This window comes from Falco peregrinus, chromosome 7, assembly GCF_023634155.1.
Source record: "Falco peregrinus isolate bFalPer1 chromosome 7, bFalPer1.pri, whole genome shotgun sequence".
Lineage (NCBI taxonomy): Eukaryota > Metazoa > Chordata > Aves > Falconiformes > Falconidae > Falco > Falco peregrinus.
The window spans coordinates 11,946,928-11,967,989 of record NC_073727.1 but is presented as its reverse complement, the minus strand read 5'-3'; the positions used below and the strand labels follow the sequence as shown (position 1 = coordinate 11,967,989).

The 21,062-nt window shown below is 38.8% G+C and overlaps 1 protein-coding gene across 1 annotated transcript in view; it reads right to left on the bottom strand.

Annotated features, from left to right (window-relative positions):
• GALNT2 (polypeptide N-acetylgalactosaminyltransferase 2) overlaps window positions 1-21,062 on the bottom strand; it is a 98,780-nt gene that overhangs the window by 23,414 nt on the left and 54,304 nt on the right. Inside the window, exons 3-8 of the mRNA XM_055810479.1 lie at window positions 16,687-16,840; window positions 11,457-11,555; window positions 10,824-10,891; window positions 9,852-9,917; window positions 7,302-7,423; window positions 436-523 (exon numbers count right to left, since the gene is read on the bottom strand). Coding sequence (XP_055666454.1) covers window positions 436-523; window positions 7,302-7,423; window positions 9,852-9,917; window positions 10,824-10,891; window positions 11,457-11,555; window positions 16,687-16,840 — 597 coding nt within the window. The remainder of the gene's footprint in view (window positions 1-435; window positions 524-7,301; window positions 7,424-9,851; window positions 9,918-10,823; window positions 10,892-11,456; window positions 11,556-16,686; window positions 16,841-21,062) is intronic.

The following is a 21,062-nucleotide window of genomic DNA, read 5'->3' as shown; positions in this document are numbered from 1 at the left end:
CTTTCTGCTTATTAAGTAGTGTAATTTTTTAAGCAAACCAGCATCTTGAAAAAAACTCATAGGCACTGCATTGCTGATGGGCTTCTAAGCTAGCAATTAAAGTCTGTCTTATCTATAAAGAGAATCATAAGCTCTGGCCATAAGCCGCTTCTGACATTTACACAATCCTACAAACATTGGAGTGAGTCTTGCATATTGGTGAAAGGCAGCATAAACTTAAAAGAATTAGTATAATAAAGATTAACTGTTTTAAAGCAGAGGACGATAAGGCCAATTCAAATCCAAGCCTAAGAAACAAGTGACCTACAGAACTTAAAACCAGAATGAAAGAAGAACAGTATGTTAACTGCCCAATTCCACAATTGCAGTGATTATGAGCTTTGATTCTTGATACTTTTGGTTTTTTAAAATCTGTATTCCAGTACAGGTACATACCGCCTTTTAAATCAGCTGACGCCCCAACGTACTGGAAGTTGTCCATATTAATTACATCAATAATAGGAGACACAACTCTGGTCTTGTCCTAGAATAAATATTAGAAAGTAATATTGAAATAATGAGATCAATATATAAAGATTCAGGCAGGATGAGATGTTGAACAGTTCAGAGGGATTTCATTAGCACATCTCCCCCAGCTCTCCCCCTACTCCAACGTGTGGCTCTGAACAGCCAGTGCTGTGAACAGCATTGCTCAGCACTGCTTCAGAAAGCAAACAACCACATGATACAGCTGGGAATCCTCTTTCTATTCTAGGCTACTTATATTCAAGCAATCCCCCTCTTCTGACTGGCTCTTGAAGGCGGCAGCAAACTTGCAGTTCTAAAGACAGTTGAGCAAACAACGCTTCCATCCTTACTTTTAAAACCAGCTCAAAGAAAAGAAGCATCCAGGTAATTCCTATTTTCCACGGCAAATCTCTAGCCACACAAGGGTACTAGCGTCTTATTTCAACCTTTAAGGAACACTTAGGCCTTTCTGCAATCAGAAAAGTCTTAGGTTAATGCTAACCCATTTCACACTAGAAGAATCACGCTTCACAATCAGATAGAAAAGAGATTCTAACACCACTTCAAACTAATGAATGCTATTAATCTCTAGCAGCCAGGATTCCAGTGGTACAGATACCACATTCCTCTGTCCAGCCACAGTCTCGTATACTGCTCTGAGCAATCTTAATTACTTTAGCTGATGTTTTTATCAAAATAGTTTATGAAAAAAACCATAAATCTTTCCAACAACCCCATACACATCAGCCAGTAGGATCACAAGATATCAGTAACAAAAAAAAAAAAAAAGACTAATCTAATATTAGAAATGCAGTATCGCTGTTAAGCCAGTTTATGTCCATGGCTTGGGGGGGGGCAGGGCGCGCGGGGAGTTACGTTTACACAGTGAAGTGTAACTTCTATGGTAGCTTGATGGAACATTTTGCTTGAGTTCAAAATAATAGTTTGAGTTCCACAATTTACCACCATGCAGAGAGCACAGATAACTTCAGAAGATTTTATCACCAAATCTGTGAATATAAGAAAAATGTATTTTGAAAGAACAGGAGGTAGCTTGGTAACTGTTACAGACAAACTGTTCTCATCGTTTAGAAAGAATTTATCAACCTAAATCCTTAAAATGGAGATGTTTATTTCATAAGTATGCCTTCAAACAACAATACATATATTCTATATAGTGATTCAGCAATACACCCCCCTTGATAATTAGTATTATACAGAACAAATTGGAACCAAACTAGTACAAGAATAGCTTGAGCTCATAACAAGAGACTTAAAAGCAACTCTTAGTCAAATGCTTTGCTTGGTCCAATAAAGGCATTAAACACCCATTTTCATTTACTGAATTGTAACTATTCAATCTGTGCTGATTTTAATAAGCCTGATTTTAATAAGCCCTAATTACACAGTTGGCATTTACTAGGGTCATTTTGCCTGAGTGAGCAAAAGGCCACTAACTTCTGTCTCAGCCAAAAGGAGAATCCAAGCGAACCCAAGGGAATCCAAGCTGAAGACTAAGCTAAAAACTGAAGACTCACTGACTTCTACGTTCCTTTTAAGTATCACTGCAGCTATACCACCCAGGCCAAATACCTGCTTTTATGAGGGATGTAATATAACATCTAATCAGGTCTGCTACTATGTAGTAAGTAGCTTGGTGTAAAGCAAAACAAGAAAAGACCAACCACACATCAGTCACATCTTTAGCTGCCGTTTCTGGTAGCTGTCGTGCCAAGTCCATGCTTACAGCAGCAAGCATACAGTCTTGCTAACTGTGTTGTACTTGGAATTATGATTTACTGCACCTTCATAGCAAACATTAAAGCACTTCAGGTGCACCCATGACCTTATTTTAGGCATTCTATAAATAGTGATAGAATTAGGAAACTCCTTTATTTAAAGGCTGATGGGACAGAAGACATCCAGCTTATCTGCTTATTCACAATACACCCAGAAGCATGAAATAGAAAAATGAAACCACCTTTCCTTAGCTGAAACTGAGACAGTTTATACATCTATGTCCACTTCTCAACAACTTTTCTGACAACAATTTGCATTCTCTTAATGTTTCTACACAGCACAGTTAACCTGGTGGTAAAAGTTGCTCAAGCTATCAGGTATTGCATTAGTCAGAGCTTCAATCAGGCTTCAACTTTTCTCCACTGTGCTGAGTAAGCAGGTACCACACCATCTCTACGCATTTGGTTTTCCCCAGGCTAAATTTTACTGCTGGCCTGATTAGTTTTATCAGTATCAGTGCAACACCACGCTAAAACCACTTGCTACACTTAACTTGTTATTTAAACAACTTACAGCTGTTTCTCCAACAAACAAATACCCAGATTGTGAGCATCCAGTTTGATGTACAACCCCCACTTTGTTGGCTTGGAAAGATGCTGTTCCTTCCAGGATTTGAAATTATAGATTTGCTCAGCAGCAAAGCAGACAAGAGATTCATGTTCTTAAAGTGATGCTTTGCAGGGCACTACAAAGTTGTTGATGCAGAGGCTGCAAAAAGAACTTGCGGGTCTCCAAAGTCCAGGGAGTTCATCCACTTAAAAACACTACGAAGCAGCTGCTCCCTTTAAATTACCCTAAAGCACGATAGATACTTTATCCATAGCGTGATTTAAGCAGAAATCTTTCTGAAGGGTTGACACCATAACTTATAATGGAACACACAATTGGAAAACCATGTGCTTTTTGGTGAGGATAATGGAAAGAAATAGCTTGTGAATACTGCAAATCTCTAGTGCCTGGAAATCTGAAGCAGACTATTTCATCTTAATATTTCATAAGGAAGTTATGTATGCTCTAGAGAATTAGACTATTATATATTATTCTCTTAAACCATCAGAAATTACCCTCAAGATTCTACATACATTGCCTCCCCCCCTCCAAAAAAACAAATCTCAAGACACTTCAAAGATTAAGCTTCACGACACACTGAAGAGAAAATACAAATATTTTCCTTTTAGCACTGTGCCACTCAAAAGTTGACTCGTTCAAGGTCACAAAAATCTGAGACAGATATGAAAAAGGAATCCGTATCTCATTTCTTAATCTTAGTTCTTTCTTCCTTTTAGAGATCTTCCTTGTTTAAAAATACCTTCCTAAAAGCGATGTAAGATTTACAGCTATGCTAAGAAAACAGGTTAGCTCAGTTCTGCACCAGAAACTTTCAATTTTTATTTTTCTCTGCTAACTGATGTATTATAAGAATAGAATGTCAAAGTGATTAGAAATTTGAAATGGAAAAAGCCAAGTAGACAAGTATTCATGAAATAGCTAGTAGTTATCAGTCTTTAAGACCGTGTATACTTATTACTATGTTCACATTTTGGGGAAATCAAAAGGTTAATCTCCACTGTCTCCTCCTTCAATCTCCCCGAAAGGCACGCAGAAAAAAAATCTAGAGGGCATAAAAGGGAGCCTTAGGTAGCCAGGAGGGAGCAAAGGGGAAGACGACACACTAGCTCCAGGTTACACTAGTGTCTGTACGCGTTCTGTACTCCAAAATATTCATCTTTTATGTACATTGCTTCTGCTTTAAGCCTTTGCTCAAATTGCTGAAGAAAAATCCCTAGCAGCGTCAGACCCCTCTAAGAATGCTAAAGCAGCACAGTAATAGACAAAGATACTCTAATCCAGAAACCATCTCAAAGAAGAAAACTGTGGGATGGATCATCCTTCAATTGAAGAGGAGAGCTTGATGTCTCAGCTGCTCCTAACACAAGCAAGACGTCAGAGACAGCTTTCTAAACTGGTTACAGCACATGGGATAGAGTATTGTAGAACTGATCCAATTCAGAATGTTTCTTGGAAGCTATAAATTTTTAAATTCTAACACACACAACTAATCCTCCAAAACTGACAGAATGAAATGCTGGTGGGCAATTCTGGAACAAAAAGGGGGAAAAAAAATCCGACCCCCTGCTTTGCAGCAGATACAGAATAGATGTAACAGTACATCAGAAAATACTGTATTAATGCATAATAGCCCTGACCTGAAAAAGTTACCTTTGAGGCCAGAGCAGAAATGAGTTCACGTCTATTCAGCTTCTTGTCACAGAGACTATCAAGAAAATGCTGCCAATTAACATCAAGTAACATACTGTGTGCACTGTGAGCAAACTCAATCGATTTAAAATAACAAAGAACTATCATACACTATATGTAAACACTATCCATACCTTAATTATTTGAACAAGCAGAAAGCTTAGAAGCTACTTTATGAATACACATGCCTGTTGGTTGGGAATCTTCCCACATGAAAATAAACTGGAAATACACATCAATTATTTAACAGTACATCAAGTTTTTAAGAATGGAAAACTGTATTCATACAGCTGCAAACTATTCAATGGCACACACGATTAGTGCGCATCACGGTGACAATTGTGGGGAGCACATTTCGAATTCATGAGCTGCTAAATAGTAGCTGCTGCACAAAGCAAAATATGCACCAGTTTCTCCCACCAAATACACTGCATGTGATGCTGGATCGTCACAAAATTGTCAGCAATTTAGTAAGAGGTTTACATTCCATTATGATTAAAAAGTAACGTTCATATTCCGTATCAGTTTCAGAAAATTTAAATGAGTATGCCCTGAAAAAAGTCATAGACAAGAAAAACTGTAAATGGCAAAATACCTGCCTTACTAAAAGCAGAGTTTTGTTGACCAAAGCTACCATTTCTCTTCTAATTTCATGAATAGGTAGATGTTTCAAACCATTTACACTAAAAGGTCTGAAAGCAGTTCCCACGTCCCAGAATCTATTCATGCTTTAGCCACAAGCATTCTCCACTTCCTTTTGAGATATACTTAACGTCTTCAAGGTTATTCTCCTAGTTAATCATTGTAGAAAAATTCTGCCAATCCTTCTAAGCCTGCAACACTTTAAACGGGCATAAAAAAAAACCAGAAGGAAGTGCTATGTCAGTCATGCTCAAAGGCTCTGTAGGCTCTAGGTACATTAATAGTGTCCAGGTTTAGGCTGATTACAATTATTTCTACTCCAGGACGGGATTTTAATGGCCGATACGCTTAGGCAATTTACAGCATTTCTGGACTACACAGTAAATACAATGGGCCGAGGCCAACTGTATGAGAGGTTCAACAAGGCTCAGTGCCAGGTCCTGCACTTGGGCCACAGCAACCCCAGGCAGCGCTACAGGCTGGGGCAGAGCGGCTGGGAAGCTGCCTGGTGGGAAAGGGCCTGGGGGTGCTGGTTGATGGACATCTGAACAGGAGCCAGCAGTGTGCCCAGGTGGCCAAGGCGGCCAGCAGCATCCTGGCTTGTAGCAGACACAGCGTGGCCAGCAGGACCAGGGCAGTGCCCGTCCCCCTGCGCTGGGCACCGGTGAGGCCGCCCCTGGACCCCTGTTGTGTTCAGCTTTGGGCCCCTCACTGCAGGGGGACGTGGAGGGGCTGGAGCGTGTCCAGAGCCGGGCAGGGGGCTGGGGCAGGGGCTGGGGCACCAGCCTTGTGAGGGGCGGCTGAGGGACCTGGGGGGTTGGCCTGGAGAGGAGGGGGCTCAGGGGGGACCTGATCGCTCTCCGCAGCCACCTGACAGGGGCCGTAGGCAGCGGGGGTCGGTCTCTTCTCCCAGATAACAAGCGACAGGACAAGAGGGAACGGCCTCACGTTGCGCCGGGGGAGGTTTAGACTGGATATTAGGCAAAATTTCTTCACCAAAAGCTTTGTCAAGCATTGGAGCAGGCTGCCCAGGGAAGTGGTTGAGTCCCCATCCCTGAGGGTATTTAAAGTATGTGTAGACATGGTGCTGAGGGACATGGTTTAGTGATGGACTTGGAAGTACTGGGTTAACAGTTGGACCTGATGATCTTAAAGGTCCTTTCCAGCCAAAATGATTCTACGATTCTAAAAGGTATCACAGAACTAAACAGAATAATGAAAAAAAATCAGTCATGAGTTGATAGCTTCTCCACTGGCATTTTGAATATATGGGGTTTACTCCCACCGCTGCCCCCCTCCCCCTTTTGGGAGGAGATGCAAAGAAAAGCATAGGGAGGATAAGCAAAGAACCTTGCATTAACAAGACAGAGCAGCTTAACAAAACCATTTTGACCAGAAGCATTTTAAAAGAAAGCCTTTCCAGAAAAGGGAGTTTAACCGAAAGGGAATGCAATTAAGAAAGATGAAAAACCCTGCTGTCTTGAGTGTTTCCCAGTGCTTTTTGGGATCACACTTGATTCACATTCCAATTCCACCGAGTTCCTCCAGAGCAAGTTAACAAGTATAACAAACCCCTGGAGAAAATATTATACTTTCACTCTCAATCCTCTCAATTGCTTTTCCAGGACACAGACTAAACATCATTTTCATCGAAGCTGAGAGCCCATAGTCCCTGCTAATTTCTGCAGGAATTTTGTTTCACAGCTTAACCTCTCTCCTATTATCACACTGAATCTTAATGGGGCATAAATACTCAGGTAAACTGAATTACATTGATATGATACTGGTTGAGGAGAACGATAGTTTGCCCTAAAGATTTTCAACACTTACTGAGGATGTCTCTAAAGAACCAAAGAAGCATATATTTGAATTGCTTGTAAAAATAATAATAAATATTCAGATTTTATGTAGTTGTGTTCAGATTAAATGAACAAAAAGCATGTTTTAATCACAGAACACTCCGATCATCTCCATCTCATTTCAGAGAAAAAGCTTCCTTAGAAAAATGCATAAAATTAATGTAGTATAAAACAGATGGCTTTAAAATTTAAAGGCTACTCCTTTGGGAAATTACTTTAGAACTCTCTACTAACCTCAGCTACTCTTTCCAAAAGTGGTTCCAGCCAGTGCTCATTGCATTCACAGTGACTATCCAGAAAGGTCAGCACTTTTGCTTGTGCTGCATCTGCCCCTCTGACACGGGAGCGCATCAAGCCTGAAAAAGTAAAGATAAAAAGTTTTAAGTACTTACCAAGGAAGACAATCAACAGTAGTGAGAAACTGTTGCATTCCAAGTTAGCCATGAATTAAATTACTCTACAGGACAAACACACAAGTTCCATTAGCAAAATGAGATGCTAGTTAACAAGTCAGTGAAACGACCTTATATCAAACAGCCTGCAAGCTTCCAACCTACTGCACTCTGGTCTACAGGTTTCAATCTGATTTAAGTTGAAGAATTAAAACATCTTTTTTTTTAAAAAGTGATATGCAAGTACAGCTGGATCTGCATTACAGCAAGTGTTATATATACTGATAAAGTTACTCGAGATCAGTCCTGAAAACACACTTTTCCTATAGTTTCACAATGGGCTTGATGAAAGCACCATCATTAACTTATCCTTCCCACCTTTTTGCCAACTCCTGATCTCATGACAGTCTATCCATTCTTCTATCAGCTTCTTCCAGAAATAACCATGCTTCATTAATTCACATCTGAGAGCCTTCCCCCAACCCCCTTCAATTGTCTTTCCCCTGTGTTTCTTGCAATTCTTTTATTTTGTAGGTTTTTCTTTTAATCTTATCTTAATTTTTTTCTTTAGGAAGAAACTTCTGGTAAAGCCAAAAGATTCTTCTCTACACCTCAATTACACAGATCCTCTCACTGTGTTCCTCTCCTTCCTTTTTAATATTTGTTCATTGAACGACCTCACCATTCCTTAAAGTCCCAAAGTCCCTTGCTATATATACATACATACCCCAGAACATCCCATAACATACTTCAATACAGAAAAATAGCAAGCTTCCACCCATTCCTTTGCAAATTTCCTCCCTACTTTTCTTTACTACTATTGAAAATTCATTGATTTCATTGTCACTCAAGACCAAAGCCAAGTAATTACCTTTTTCATTTTTCTTTCTATATTGTTTCCCACCAAATCTGGTGTTTTTGTTTTAATTTATATGTGTCTGAGAACAGCATCAGCCTACACTTGAAAATTAAAAGCAAAGTGAGTATCAAACTCAAGCATAGCAAGCCAGCAATCAAATTTTACAGTATTTTAATTTAAAAAATTATCACCTGATTGCACATATGGATGCCTAGGCAAAATTTCATGAAGAGTACAGTAGATCCCATGGGTAATAAACTTAGTCTCACAAAAATACCAAGTAAACTAGTACTGTGCCTTCCATCTGCAAATAGTTGTTCTTTTCTGACATAGCAAAAGATTTGTCAAATCGTATTTCATTTTCAGATATATATACACTGATGCATATTTTTAAGTACAAATCTGTAAGTGTAGTACAAAGTTTATTTTTATTTTTTAGTAATTATAAATATTAAGTGTTAATTCATTCTTTTTTCCGTTATTATTATTATCTCCATCTTTAAGTGCTGTACTGATGAGAAAAATGATATTAACTTATTCAGAACCCTGCAACCACAGCAAGTTATAAAAGGCCTGTTTTCCTAACAAGCCTTTGTTCACAAGTATATTCCAAACAAAAATATTTAAATACTAAGGACCCGTCAGTTTGCAGTAACTTTAATTACAGGACAACACAGGTTTTGTGCATGTCATTTCCAGTTTCTGGCAATCTAATGATTCTAGCTGCTCCTCAGGCCAGACTAGCAGCCTCGAAGATACAGTGCTTATAAAAACAAACAAGTACATATCTGCTAATTCAGTCAACTATTTCAACTGTCAACTCTCAGTTACCATTTCAAAGAGCTGGAGAATAACAGTTGCCTATATCTAATACTTTAAGATCCATAGCCAGGAAACAGCTGACTGAAGGTCTCAGTGATATGAGACCGTAATTTACAAAGCAACAAAGAAGAACACAAAAGCGTAAGACAAGTCTGTTACATGGCACACTGGCTTCAGCAAAACTGGCATAACCAGCCCGCCTGGCTGCTCAAACCTTCTCAAGCCTGCCAAAACAAACTGTTTGCTGGCTGTCCATCAACTAGATCCTTAACATGATCCCTAGTAAGCGAAGGAGGGGGGGGGGGGGAAGAAAGGGGGGGCACTATTTTTTAAAAGCTGGATCATTTCAAACATTCATACAGTTTACAGTGAGACCTTACGCACAATGGCAGCAGCTTAACTAACAATTCAGTACAGTAAGAGAAAGAGAGGCTGAGGGTAAAATGCAATTTCTCAAGTCAGCTTTCACTGTGAAAGCCAGCAATGGGCAATTGTGCACACAGCAATACAGAATTAATCACAGTTACTGTTTTCACTTGCACAAGTGCATTTGGTTTTATTCCTTCCACTAATAAATTGATTTATAAAGCGAAAATCCCCCCTCCAATACAGAACGTATAGCAGAATGTTCCTTCAAATGGCTTGATGAATGTTAACAGATAAAAATTCCACTGTTGCTGCCTTATCTTCCTTCCCCCAGATTACGCCTACCTTCTCGGCGATCATTTCGAAGAACCCGCACTTTTTCAATTTTTCCCAAGAGAGCACCATCCTCAGCTTTAAAAAGAATTAAAAAATAAGTTAATAAATAAATCAAGTGATGAGAACCAGTTTGACATGCAACACTGTATACCTTAAGAGAGGCTGCCTTCAAACAAATACTTTATTTCTGGTGAGATAAGTAATCAATTTTTTTAAGAATATCTCTTATATTTAACTATTTATGACCATAAACATTTTCTACTATGAAGCTAAGTTACCAGCTAAGAAATTACTACCCTCATGTTATTTAAAGCCATTTTAATTTTACGCCCTTGAAATATTTTTATTTAATGATATTCACTTCGCTTACTTCAGACAGATTCTACACCGCATAAGAAAAAAAAAAAGGGATTAAATAAACTCTTTTCTTTGCATATAAGAAACCTCACATTTTAACCAACATGAAGGCTTAAACCTTTCTTAAACTAGCTGTAAACTAGCAATGCAAGTATGGACATTAGCATCCTTTAAGAAATGTTACTCAGAGGTCCATTTCAGTTGTTCAAGTTTGTGTCATAATACCCTTGCACTTATAAAACCTTGACGTATTTTAGATTCAGTAAGAATTTTTTTGAAGAGAATGATTGAGACCAGCATTCATTTAAAGCAGTACTACAAAAATTTGATGCAAGCACCATGGGCTTTATTTTTACATCAGACAACATCCTATGCAAAGGTTGTTTTCAACTATACGCTCTGCTCCTTCAGCTAACAGGAATTAATAAAATATACCTGAAGTAGTTATCAGAACCCTTCACACTTCCACAGTGACAGATATGGAAGAATTAAGCCCTGGTTTTGGATCAGTCTCTGCAAACTCCTAATCACGTGACACATCCTCAAACAAGTCACCTGCTAGCATCTACAGAAAGTCTTACCAGAATAAACAAAATAAAGCTAGGACCCTGTAAAAGTACTTACAATCATTACTATAATCATCCACCAGTATGATTTCCTTAATAAGATGCGATGGGCTTTTTTTAAGGACACTGAAACAGATAGTAAAAAATGTTCAATACTAAGCAGTCTTAATTTTCCATAATAATGTCATAAAAGCAGTTACTTTGTTAAGCCACAGTAGAATCTAGCACAGGATGCTATCTTCAACAACAGCTATTGGCTTATTCTTCCAGAAAGCATCTTCTGGAAAAGGCACATGTAGAATTCTGCCCCCCGTCCAAAATTCCAGCCTCCCAAAATCAGTCCCTCAGACAACTTGCAACACAGAAGTTTTGCAGATGTCTTTAGGTCAAATATCCCCTGACAACCCATCTTCCCTGACTTTTTCTTGAAACCAGTTTTACAGCCAACCTTCAAACATCATCTGGTAATCAGTTCCATACTTTCACGCATTTGTAGTTAAAGGGAGCAATTTTGTTTAACATCACTATTTCAGAATGTAAGAACTGGAGGCATCAATGAGATTAAGACTCATCTTTCCCTCTGCAAATTCTTCCAAAAATCATAACAGATTGTTACTTTTCTTCCTTATCATAAGCCATTATCTGACACAAATAAATGGTCTTTAGGGAAAAATCAAGGTCTCGGGTATACCTGACGACAGTTCGTAGCAAAGCAGATCTTGCCTCATTATGAAAGGTGATCACCACGCTAGTGGCTGGCAAATCTATCCGCCATTGTTTCCGCTGACACCTGAAAGACACAATGCCCCGTATTTGAACATAGCATTTACATCCCAGGTTTAGCCGATGGTCTCCATCGTGAAGCGGTTATCTATAAAACTCACGTACACACTACATCTACCTAGAAAGAATGAAATACTTCATTTTCAGGTGAGATTTCAATCAATTCCTCTTTTGCCACTCTTGGTAGTTGTCTTAGTATGCAACAGACTAAGAAAGAACTCAGTGTCAGATATAAGCAGGCTCAGAAAAGTCACCGGACTATCACCACTGTAGTACGCCATACATACCTCTCATGCAACCCGGTATGAAACCAGAGTGCTTATTTTACATTAAAAGCGTTCAATAAATCTTGGGTAAATGAGAATATTTTCCAAAGAAAGTGCACAGGTTCACAGGCTGCCATATGCCTCTTCTTTAGAGTGGCATGTGTCCACTTCTCCCTTTATTTTTAAAGCTCCTGCAACACCCTGGTCTTGCTCACAGATAAAAACCAGATTTCTGTTCTAATGTGGAAAGTTGTAAGGATTGTAACATTAAGAATTCGAAAAACAAAGCTAGCTGTGACTATGCTGTACCAACTAGACACAGAACCACATACTTCCAAACCATAAAAATAATCAAATATTCTATCTATGTCAAATCATTTTTCATCACATCTAGTAGCCTGAAATTAATACAATAAGCAAAAAAGCAAATCCCAAAATGCTTCCTGCAGGACTACATCAAGTTAAGCTGTTGAAATCCACCGACAATAAACCTAAAAAGACACTGCTCTCATTGGACTGAAACTAGCAGTGCTAGAAAACACTGAAGGCATTACAGTATGACAGGTCACATTCATGCTGGAACATACACACATCATGTATGTCTTCACATATCCTTTATTTAATATTAGGGGTAGAGTTTTAAACAAGCCTTGTTGTCTTCAGAGGGGATAAAGCTAGCTAGCGTACACCTGTAGCAAATTCAGCAAGCAATCCTCTGCTCGGTATTAACCAAACAAGCTTTTAAGGGAAGGGAGGCAATTTACATTGCTACCTAAACTTTTAAAACTAGGCTGCTGACTACATAAAAGGCCTCTCCACAGCCGATTAGACACCTGCAACATGCACCATAAGCCACAGAACCTTCAGCTTCTTGGAATCAGAGAAGAGGCACCGCACTTCTTGCCCTTGTCCGCCAAAACCCCAGGGACCTGCAACGCTTTGAACGCAACACACCCACAGCGTCACACATCAGTTGGAGCCCTCACTTGCTCCGATGCTAAACAAAGCCCATGCCAACCCTAGGATCGCTGTGTCAGATCAGCAAGGCCTTGCCCAACTTCGTTTCTTACACTGTGAGCGTACGAGATGGCTTCATCGCTAGTGCCCAGCGCTGAAGCAATAAATCAGACCTGTATGTGTCCTGGAAAGTAAAGAATTAAGACCTTCTCTATTGTGAACTTCTGGCTATTCATCCAGACAGCTACAAAACATTCAGGTATTATATGCCAAAGCCTATGGTGCCTAAAAAAAATAAAAAATATTCTTTTTGCTGTTAACTTTCAAATTGCCCACAGAGAACAAGCCTGCTGTGCATGCAATTATCACACGAAGCACTCGCATTAGAGTAATTAAAGTCACCTTAAACTTATACTGATCTCTGCAGAAGGAGAGCACTTGAGCCAGAGTACATCTTAGGGTGGAATTACTCAAGGCAATGAAGCCTCTCAATTTTAAGAAAACTCAAGAGAAGAGCACTAACCTGTATTTCTGTAGGAGAAATTAAGATTTTCAGACTTCCACATAAAATTGGAGGAATGTTTCACTGAGTGTTTCTGCTCTCAGCTTTTCAAAAATCCCTGCTTTAACTTGACTTGGTAGCGGTCCTCCTCCTATTCTGCTGTGTCAGTAGTGCCACAGTTAAAACTCAAACCAAAGAAACAATGTCATTGCTTTTAGCATGGAGATTAGACTTTCTTTACTCAAGTTACAGCACTTATTTTACATACAGAACGAGGAATTACATTTGCATAAAATAGAACTTGAAATAAGAGCTTCTAGACCTTCCATGCTTATTGTAGGTCATTAAAATCAGTTAAAACATGAGAAGTACATTCTTTCCCCCAGAAATCTGAGTCATTGGACTAGTTCATGTCATTAACAAGTTTTCTGAAACTTCTGTGGTTTGTTGGAACTGTTTTTTGACAGAAATATTCACTTCAACCAGTGCAGGGAGAACATTCCCCTCGACAGATATCTGGGTACCAAAGAGACAGGAAAGTTTGTTTCTTCTCTACTTAAGAAAAAACCTTGTGTGAGGTCAGAAACTTCTAATAGTTGCTGAATGAGAAAGTAAACACAGCTCAGTCCAGCTAAAGTACTTAACAGTAATTCTCAAGAATCAAGCCAACACATCAGGCAAGAGGCGTGATCAGAAAACACTGGTCCAAACTAAGCATGGTGGACACTGGCTCACAAAAACCATCAAGTATTTCACCCTTCATCCCACTTGGGAGACTGTTTTACACTGACAGGGGGACCACTCTAAGTTTCCTATTACAGCTCTGACACTTGCCTTCTGGATCTCCAAAATCAACCACGACAGGAATAGCACTCAGTCACACGTTGTAAACAGACTGCAACAGAAGGAAACCCAGAGGTTTCTCAAAGCTGCTGGAAGTGGCAGTCGTGAGCATCAGCTGCAGTAAGAATCTTCATTCCCACTCAGACCTCCTCTCTGCTTCCTTTCTTATGTTGTATCTGCCTGTTTCTCACTTCTCCCTTTTGCTTAAAATAAAGGCAAGCAACTTAAACAGGAGAATCAAAGTGTTTCTTACTACTGCTGGCAGGCTTTCACAAAAAGCAAATAGAAAACTTTTGTCTTAACCTGACACTTGTAAAAGTTTTAGTCTTTTCTGCATCAGAAAATGTAGTATTGAAAGAGATGCATAACTACAAACACATTTACATATCTAATGTAGAATTCTGATAAATTGCTTCTAAACAGACTAGACAATTTCAGCAATTAAACGTATTATTATGTAAAGTCAAACAGCCTCTTAGACACATCAGCACAATTATTAAAAAGTTGCTTAAGCAGAAACAAGTATTTCCTCATCCAGGTTTCTTTCCCTAAAAAAAAAAAAAAAAAAAAAAAAAAAAGATAAGATTGTACTAGCTCCATAAGAGATCTTAACCTAAACCCAGTTGCCTCTGGTTTTATTGAAAATAACATGCTTTCAAGTGTCACGTGCTCAAATCTGTAACATATTCTTCTTCCTATGACTACTGCTCTTGCTCTTTCCATTGGACAATTGCCAAACATATTTTACACCACTTTTTCAGCTTCTGCAGTGAACGCCCTTGCCAAAAAGGAAGGAAAATTAATGGTAGCATGGCAAGGGAAGCATCGTGGACAATTTGCAGGAATGGTTGCTTTGGTTTGGGAAAGGTCAGGTTGGCTGGGTTTTTTTCCTTTAAAGAGATGGCCACTTACAGACTGAATGAACTTAGATCTGCTCCATCTAAGAGAGATGAGAAAGATGGAAAGGCAAAGTCTAAGTAATAATCAAAACAGATACAGCCTTTCCTCAGAAGCATGTCTCTCTCTTCACTGCAGGGTTCTTTTCCAGCTCCATTTAGTTAAAAAAAACCAAGCAGGTCAGCATATAATCACAACACTGACAGTTGAAACAAACACAGCCACTGTAATATAGTTTGTCTCCTGTCATCTCTCTCAGTTAAGTTCTTCCCAAAAGACAGCATTTGCCTGTTAGACCCCCCTCAGAAGTTATTTAATATCTAGAAAAAAAAAAATCCAGATTCAGCATATCTGAATCACAGAAGCTTCTAGAAGTTGGTGGCTGAGCTTTTATCTTGTGGGAAAAGAACATCTGGTCTGAAAAGTTAGAATGTATTTCTTGTGAAAAAGAAGTTACATGATGAAGAAAATTCAAAAGCCATTTTACTCCTCATTATACCATGGGCACTGAGCTTTTCACCGCTTTCACGGCAACAAGTGAAACACCAGATTCTTCCTACTTTTCTGTTCAATTAATAGCAAATTATACAAGACTTGCTTTAGTCTATATACAGATCATCTGCTTAAAGGCACCTAAAACCATGCTATTATACGAGGGATTTAAAAATGACAGTAAGTGTCTGAGTTTTTATACAGATCTCCTTCGCTATGTCATTCTTGATTAAAGAGCTTTATGGACTAAAAACAGGCACTTTTCTCTCTCCCTCTGGTGTCTCCTCAGGCTTGTTCCACCTATAAAGCTGTGAATTCATCCTTACTGCAGAATTAGGCAAATTAGCTATACACAGTTAGCTAATTTTATGCTTTGAGGCTATCTTGCCTAGTTTTTCAGTTGAACCTGCTTTTGTTATTTTTAAGTTATGGAAGTCATAATGAGCAATTGTTGGGGTTTTTTTTTTTCATATTAATCACTTCTGCTTAAACAAGATTAGTGCAAGTCATTCAAAGCCTTTAAGTGAAAGTCTTTCTTACCCACAAGAAAATAGTATTTTTCCTTACTTTGAAGTGTACTATTTCCTGAATCTGTACAAGCAGCTGACATAGCAGAAGTTCTTAAGTGTCTGAAGTGTAACTCTGTCTTATGTTCACCAGGGTGTGCATAAATGGATTCCTTACATCTGGAGTTGACAATCATCACATACTTAGAATCTCAGAGCAACTGAGATCAAAAGGGGCCCCTGAAAAACTTTTAGTCCGAACTCGCTGCTCAAAGCAGGGCCAGCTACAGCAGGCTATGCATCAGGCTTTGACTATCCCTAAGCCTGGGGACTTCACACCCTCTCTGGGCAACCTGCTCTACTGATCATTCTCCCAGTGAGAGACTTTCAAACGTAAAAACCAAGAAAAGCCATCAGATAAACAGGAACAAAAAGAGACTGAAATGCAGCACCAGTTTGGATATAGAATACACACCGATGGAAGTCACGGAAACAGAAAAACTTGAATAAGATGCACTGTTCTTTAACTCGCTGCTCAAGGATCACACCAGAGTTTACTGTTCCTGCCATTTCAAAAGCTGGAGAGCTCCTGCTTTAGAAAAACCACCTGCTGCTCAAAAGCCATAAATACAGAAAGGTGAATCCAAGTCAAATATGGCTCAGTTTGGCACTTACTGATCATGCCTCGTGTCAGGAATGCTTCGGTCCATTCGCAGTTTGTCACTCTCTACCTGATTGAACTTATTGCGGGCATATGGGTCCTGACCAGATCGCACCATGGTAGCGCCAACATAAGCATCTTGATCAAAGTCTTGCCACCGAACTTTTCCTACAATAGAAAAACAGGAAAATGCCCAGTTTAGCCTTTGCAATTTAACAAACAGCATTCTGCAATCCAGACACAACTGATTAAATAGCTTGGTTTTCAATTTTGCAACAAATTAAACCTCCACAGTATTGTTAACAGTGTAATATCAGTAACTTTCGCATATTAAATTCCTCTAGAACATCTTGTGAATTAATATGAAATTGAACAAGTCTCACTTCATGCGACTAACCACCATCTTGTCCTTTTTCTCTGTTGGTTTCTTAACCCCAACTACCAAAATTTCCATTTTTAAAAAAACATCTCCACATATTAACAGGCAGTAATACGGCAGATGATCTGGCTATAAAGTTACCCAGGAAACATTTGCCTTTTATGATCCAGTCCAGACTCCAAAGACATCGTAATTTAATTTACTGTCTCATTACGTAATTAAAATCACAGTCAGTTGTAATCAAGCCATTTGAGGAAAAGGCCTTTTAGAAGTACAAGACAACATTATTCTCAAAACCCAGCATTTCACCGGGAATGAAATTTCAGGACTTTCACTATCTTCAGGCATAAACCAACGGTATGATACTTATACTAAAGGTCTTAAAACTATCAGTTCTTACCTCTGGTTCAACATTTGCTCTTTCGCCTATTGGCAATCAAACCTATGCTACCTACAGCAAATTTATACCACCTTTAATTCAAAATCAGAGCTCACATTCTAATGCAATACAGACATTCTTGTTTTAACATGGATGTGTATGAGAAATCTGCAACCATATTGTGGTGAACACAGCTTGCCTTTGGCATATAGAAGAGACTTACAAAGCAAAAGATGTCTTTTGGGGTCACTTTCCATTAAGTTCAGTAAGTAGCAGGTTGCAAGGACATCACTCAAGCTCAGCTTTTAAATAAATAATATACCTCAGGCATATCCTAAACTAAGCTGATACACATGCATAGAGGGAATACTACTCCAATAGCCTTTGACAGGAGTTAGAGGTTGCTCAGATGTTTCAGGGTTTGCCTTTGCTCCACCTCTTGACCTGCACAGCATGGAAACTAAGGCAGGTGTCCTTCACAGCTTTCTACCTGTAAGCCATGCCCCAGCTATGGTGCGTTAACTCCTGTTAGAAGACTCTGATATTGAAAGAACAATTTCCATAATTAAACAAAGTAATTGTTAAGCAACGACAAAAAAAAGTTGTTTAACCAGACAAATACCACCTACTATTACAAAGTCTCTATGATCTCAGGATCATCTGAGAAGCACATCTACAAAAGCAACTTGGACCCAAGGTATGACTTGGTTATCAGATGGTAGTGGAGGTTTTAAGGCAAAAATGTCAGAGTTGGAGGGAAGGTGGTTTTGGGTTGATTGGTTTATTTTTAAGGAACTGCCAACATCCAAGTGAAGTCACGGAGTAAATGTGCTCATACTTTTAGATTACTCTGTCATGAGCTAGCCAGTTACATACTAAGCAACTATTTTTACATCTGAATTATCATCCTCAGGAAGTTAACATGCACAGACACACGCGCAGAAGAAAATGAAGAGTTAAACAAAACCAGACTGCAAAGCATTTATTAAAAGCTTGGTGAAGCAGCCCAGAGGGGAAACTATAGGAAAACAACCGGAGGGAGAACTACAGATTTTCAAATTCCAATTACTGAAAGAACTGTAGAAAGGAAACTTTCCAGCTGTTTTTGGTAGCCCACAGACTGCCAAGAGTTTTTCTTAGCCTTTCAAATTCTTTCTTCAAAATATTTCCAAAATCTTACTTTGAAAACAGGTTCACACATCAGCCAGCTACTACACTACAAACAACCTAATACAGAATTACCAAAAATTACACCAAACCTCACTGTCAACACAACTACATACAATGCAAGAGTGGCATGATTCAAGGAAGTGGAAGAAACAACTAAGATCACAAGACCATCTCCCCATACAACTCTCTCCCTTTGCACTTCCCAAAGCTTTTGCAACCTCCTTGGCAACTAAACTATACTATCTGCCTTGCTTTTAATTTATGACGTAACTTCAGTCTGGAACATATGTTAAGTATTTCCTGAAATACAGGACATGTCATGTCATGTCACTGCTTTTCCGGTCTAAAAATAAAGATTTTAGTGCATTTTACAAAATATAACCTACACCTAAAATGTACTTATACAGAACTTTCAACTTTCAGACACTCCAGCTTCCAACAGTTTTTAATGCTATGCCTGCTTCAGGACTGCCTCCCCCATCCACTCTTCCAGTGGTCTTTGACCCAGTGGAACGAGTAGCTAAAGCACAAGAGGTCATGAGGGAATGACACCAGTGATAAGGGTGACACCATCACAAGCCGCCTTCTTAAACAGGCTGTGTTTTTCAGGAACAACACGCTATGCAGGCTGCCCACATGGTTAGAAGGGCTAACCGCTCAAGTTAACTGCTGGAAAATGAAAGGTTGATCCAAAGCAAAGTATACTGTCCAACCTTACTTTTGCTGAAAGGTTTGCTTTTCTGACAATTCATCAACTACATTTTGAAGTTAGAAGTGGTTTAACAAACTTTTCCTGTTAATAGGTACTGTTTCGTTGTATGCTTCCCGGGGCACCCAAATAGAAGCATGTTTGGTTTTGTTTCTCCTGGGCAGTTCAGCTGGCTCTGTAGTTTCCTGAGTTTCAATGACTTTGACAGGTGGCACAAGTACCAGAAAATGCAGCTACATAATTTAAAACTTAAACACGTTTGTAACTTCAAATTCAAGCAAATCTGTGTTTACCCATACCAAGACCTAACATGACAATGAATCTTTCAAACTCAACAGTAAGTGAACTGCAGTTTGCTACCAGATTCAAATATAGAAGAGAGAATAAAAATACATAAATACATCGCCAAACCTGCTAAGAACCTGGAACCAGGGTATGCTGCAGCATTAAACTTGGTTTTGCTACGACATGCTTATTTTACAGACTGTTTTAAGTCTGAGAAGCTGAGTAGAAACAAGAAAAAGGTGACATGCAGTGACGTTGCTTCTTTCTGACCCTGGCATTTCCCAACTCTGAAGTCTTCGAGAAGACAATCAACAAGAATAGTGCAATTCACTGCAATTACTTTTAATAAGCTCATTGATTTTAAGTAAGAAGCACATTTTGATTTTTTTGCTCTGTAATAAGTAGCTGTATTTAAAAAATAGTGCTAGACGGTACATTTTATTCCATTTCAGTTTCAATCCAAGTCAAGTTTGATATAAATCATTTAAAATGTATCATTTACCATTTTCCAAGACTTTAAAACCAGGGAATGCAACACTAGTCCAGAAAACAGAGTAAATTTGAGAAGAAAGGTGACCACTTCATAGAGCTTAATTTACCGAAAAGAAGTGACAGCCCACAGAATATAAGAACAAGTTAATTTGGCTTCAGGAGCCAAAGAAAAGGCAAAGCATGGCTCTGCCTCCAGCAGAAAGCCCTGTCAACCATGTGCAGTATGAATCAGATCTACTAGGGAAAGTCAGGTAACAGTAAGAGCAGCTCCAAATAAGATAGAAGAGAAAAATCATAGCAGAAAAAACTGCATGCAACCAAGCGGCAGGCAACAAAGAGTAGGAATAGATGGATACAAAATCCCATGAATAGCTTACGCTCCCCCTCTTACTGACTCAATAGAGCTTAAAAGCAATAGGCTACTTCATAGAAATATGATTATTTTGATTGACAGGCATAAAGAGATTCCAGATCTTCATTAACAAAAAATAAAAAAAAAAAGCTCTTTGAGTAACTGCTGAAACTCCTACCATTCAAGAGAACTGGTTATCCGGTTTTGCTTTAGTTATCCATGCAGACAATTCAGGGTTGGTCTTTCTAACTACAAGAGCTATCATCAGTATTTTCACAAAACAAGAAATAGATTTTTGCAGCATATGAAGAGTCACCAAATTACAAAGGATAGATACACCCTGATGTACAGAGGTAAAAAAGCCCAACAGTTTAATCATTACATAAAACTGTTTTAAAGTTAACAAACAATTCCTTAATTCCGAGAAATTCTGAAAGACACTATGCTGCGTAATGCTGAAACCTAAACTACAGGTCTCTTAACCTCAGTGGAAAAGCAAGCATGTTTTAAACAAAAGTCCTCCTAAAATTTTATCGCTTTGCTTTAAAACAGCTCAAAGAATCTGTAGAAACATGAATTCCAAGCTTCATTGCCATAAGGATTCAAAAGTTTGCCTACACGAAT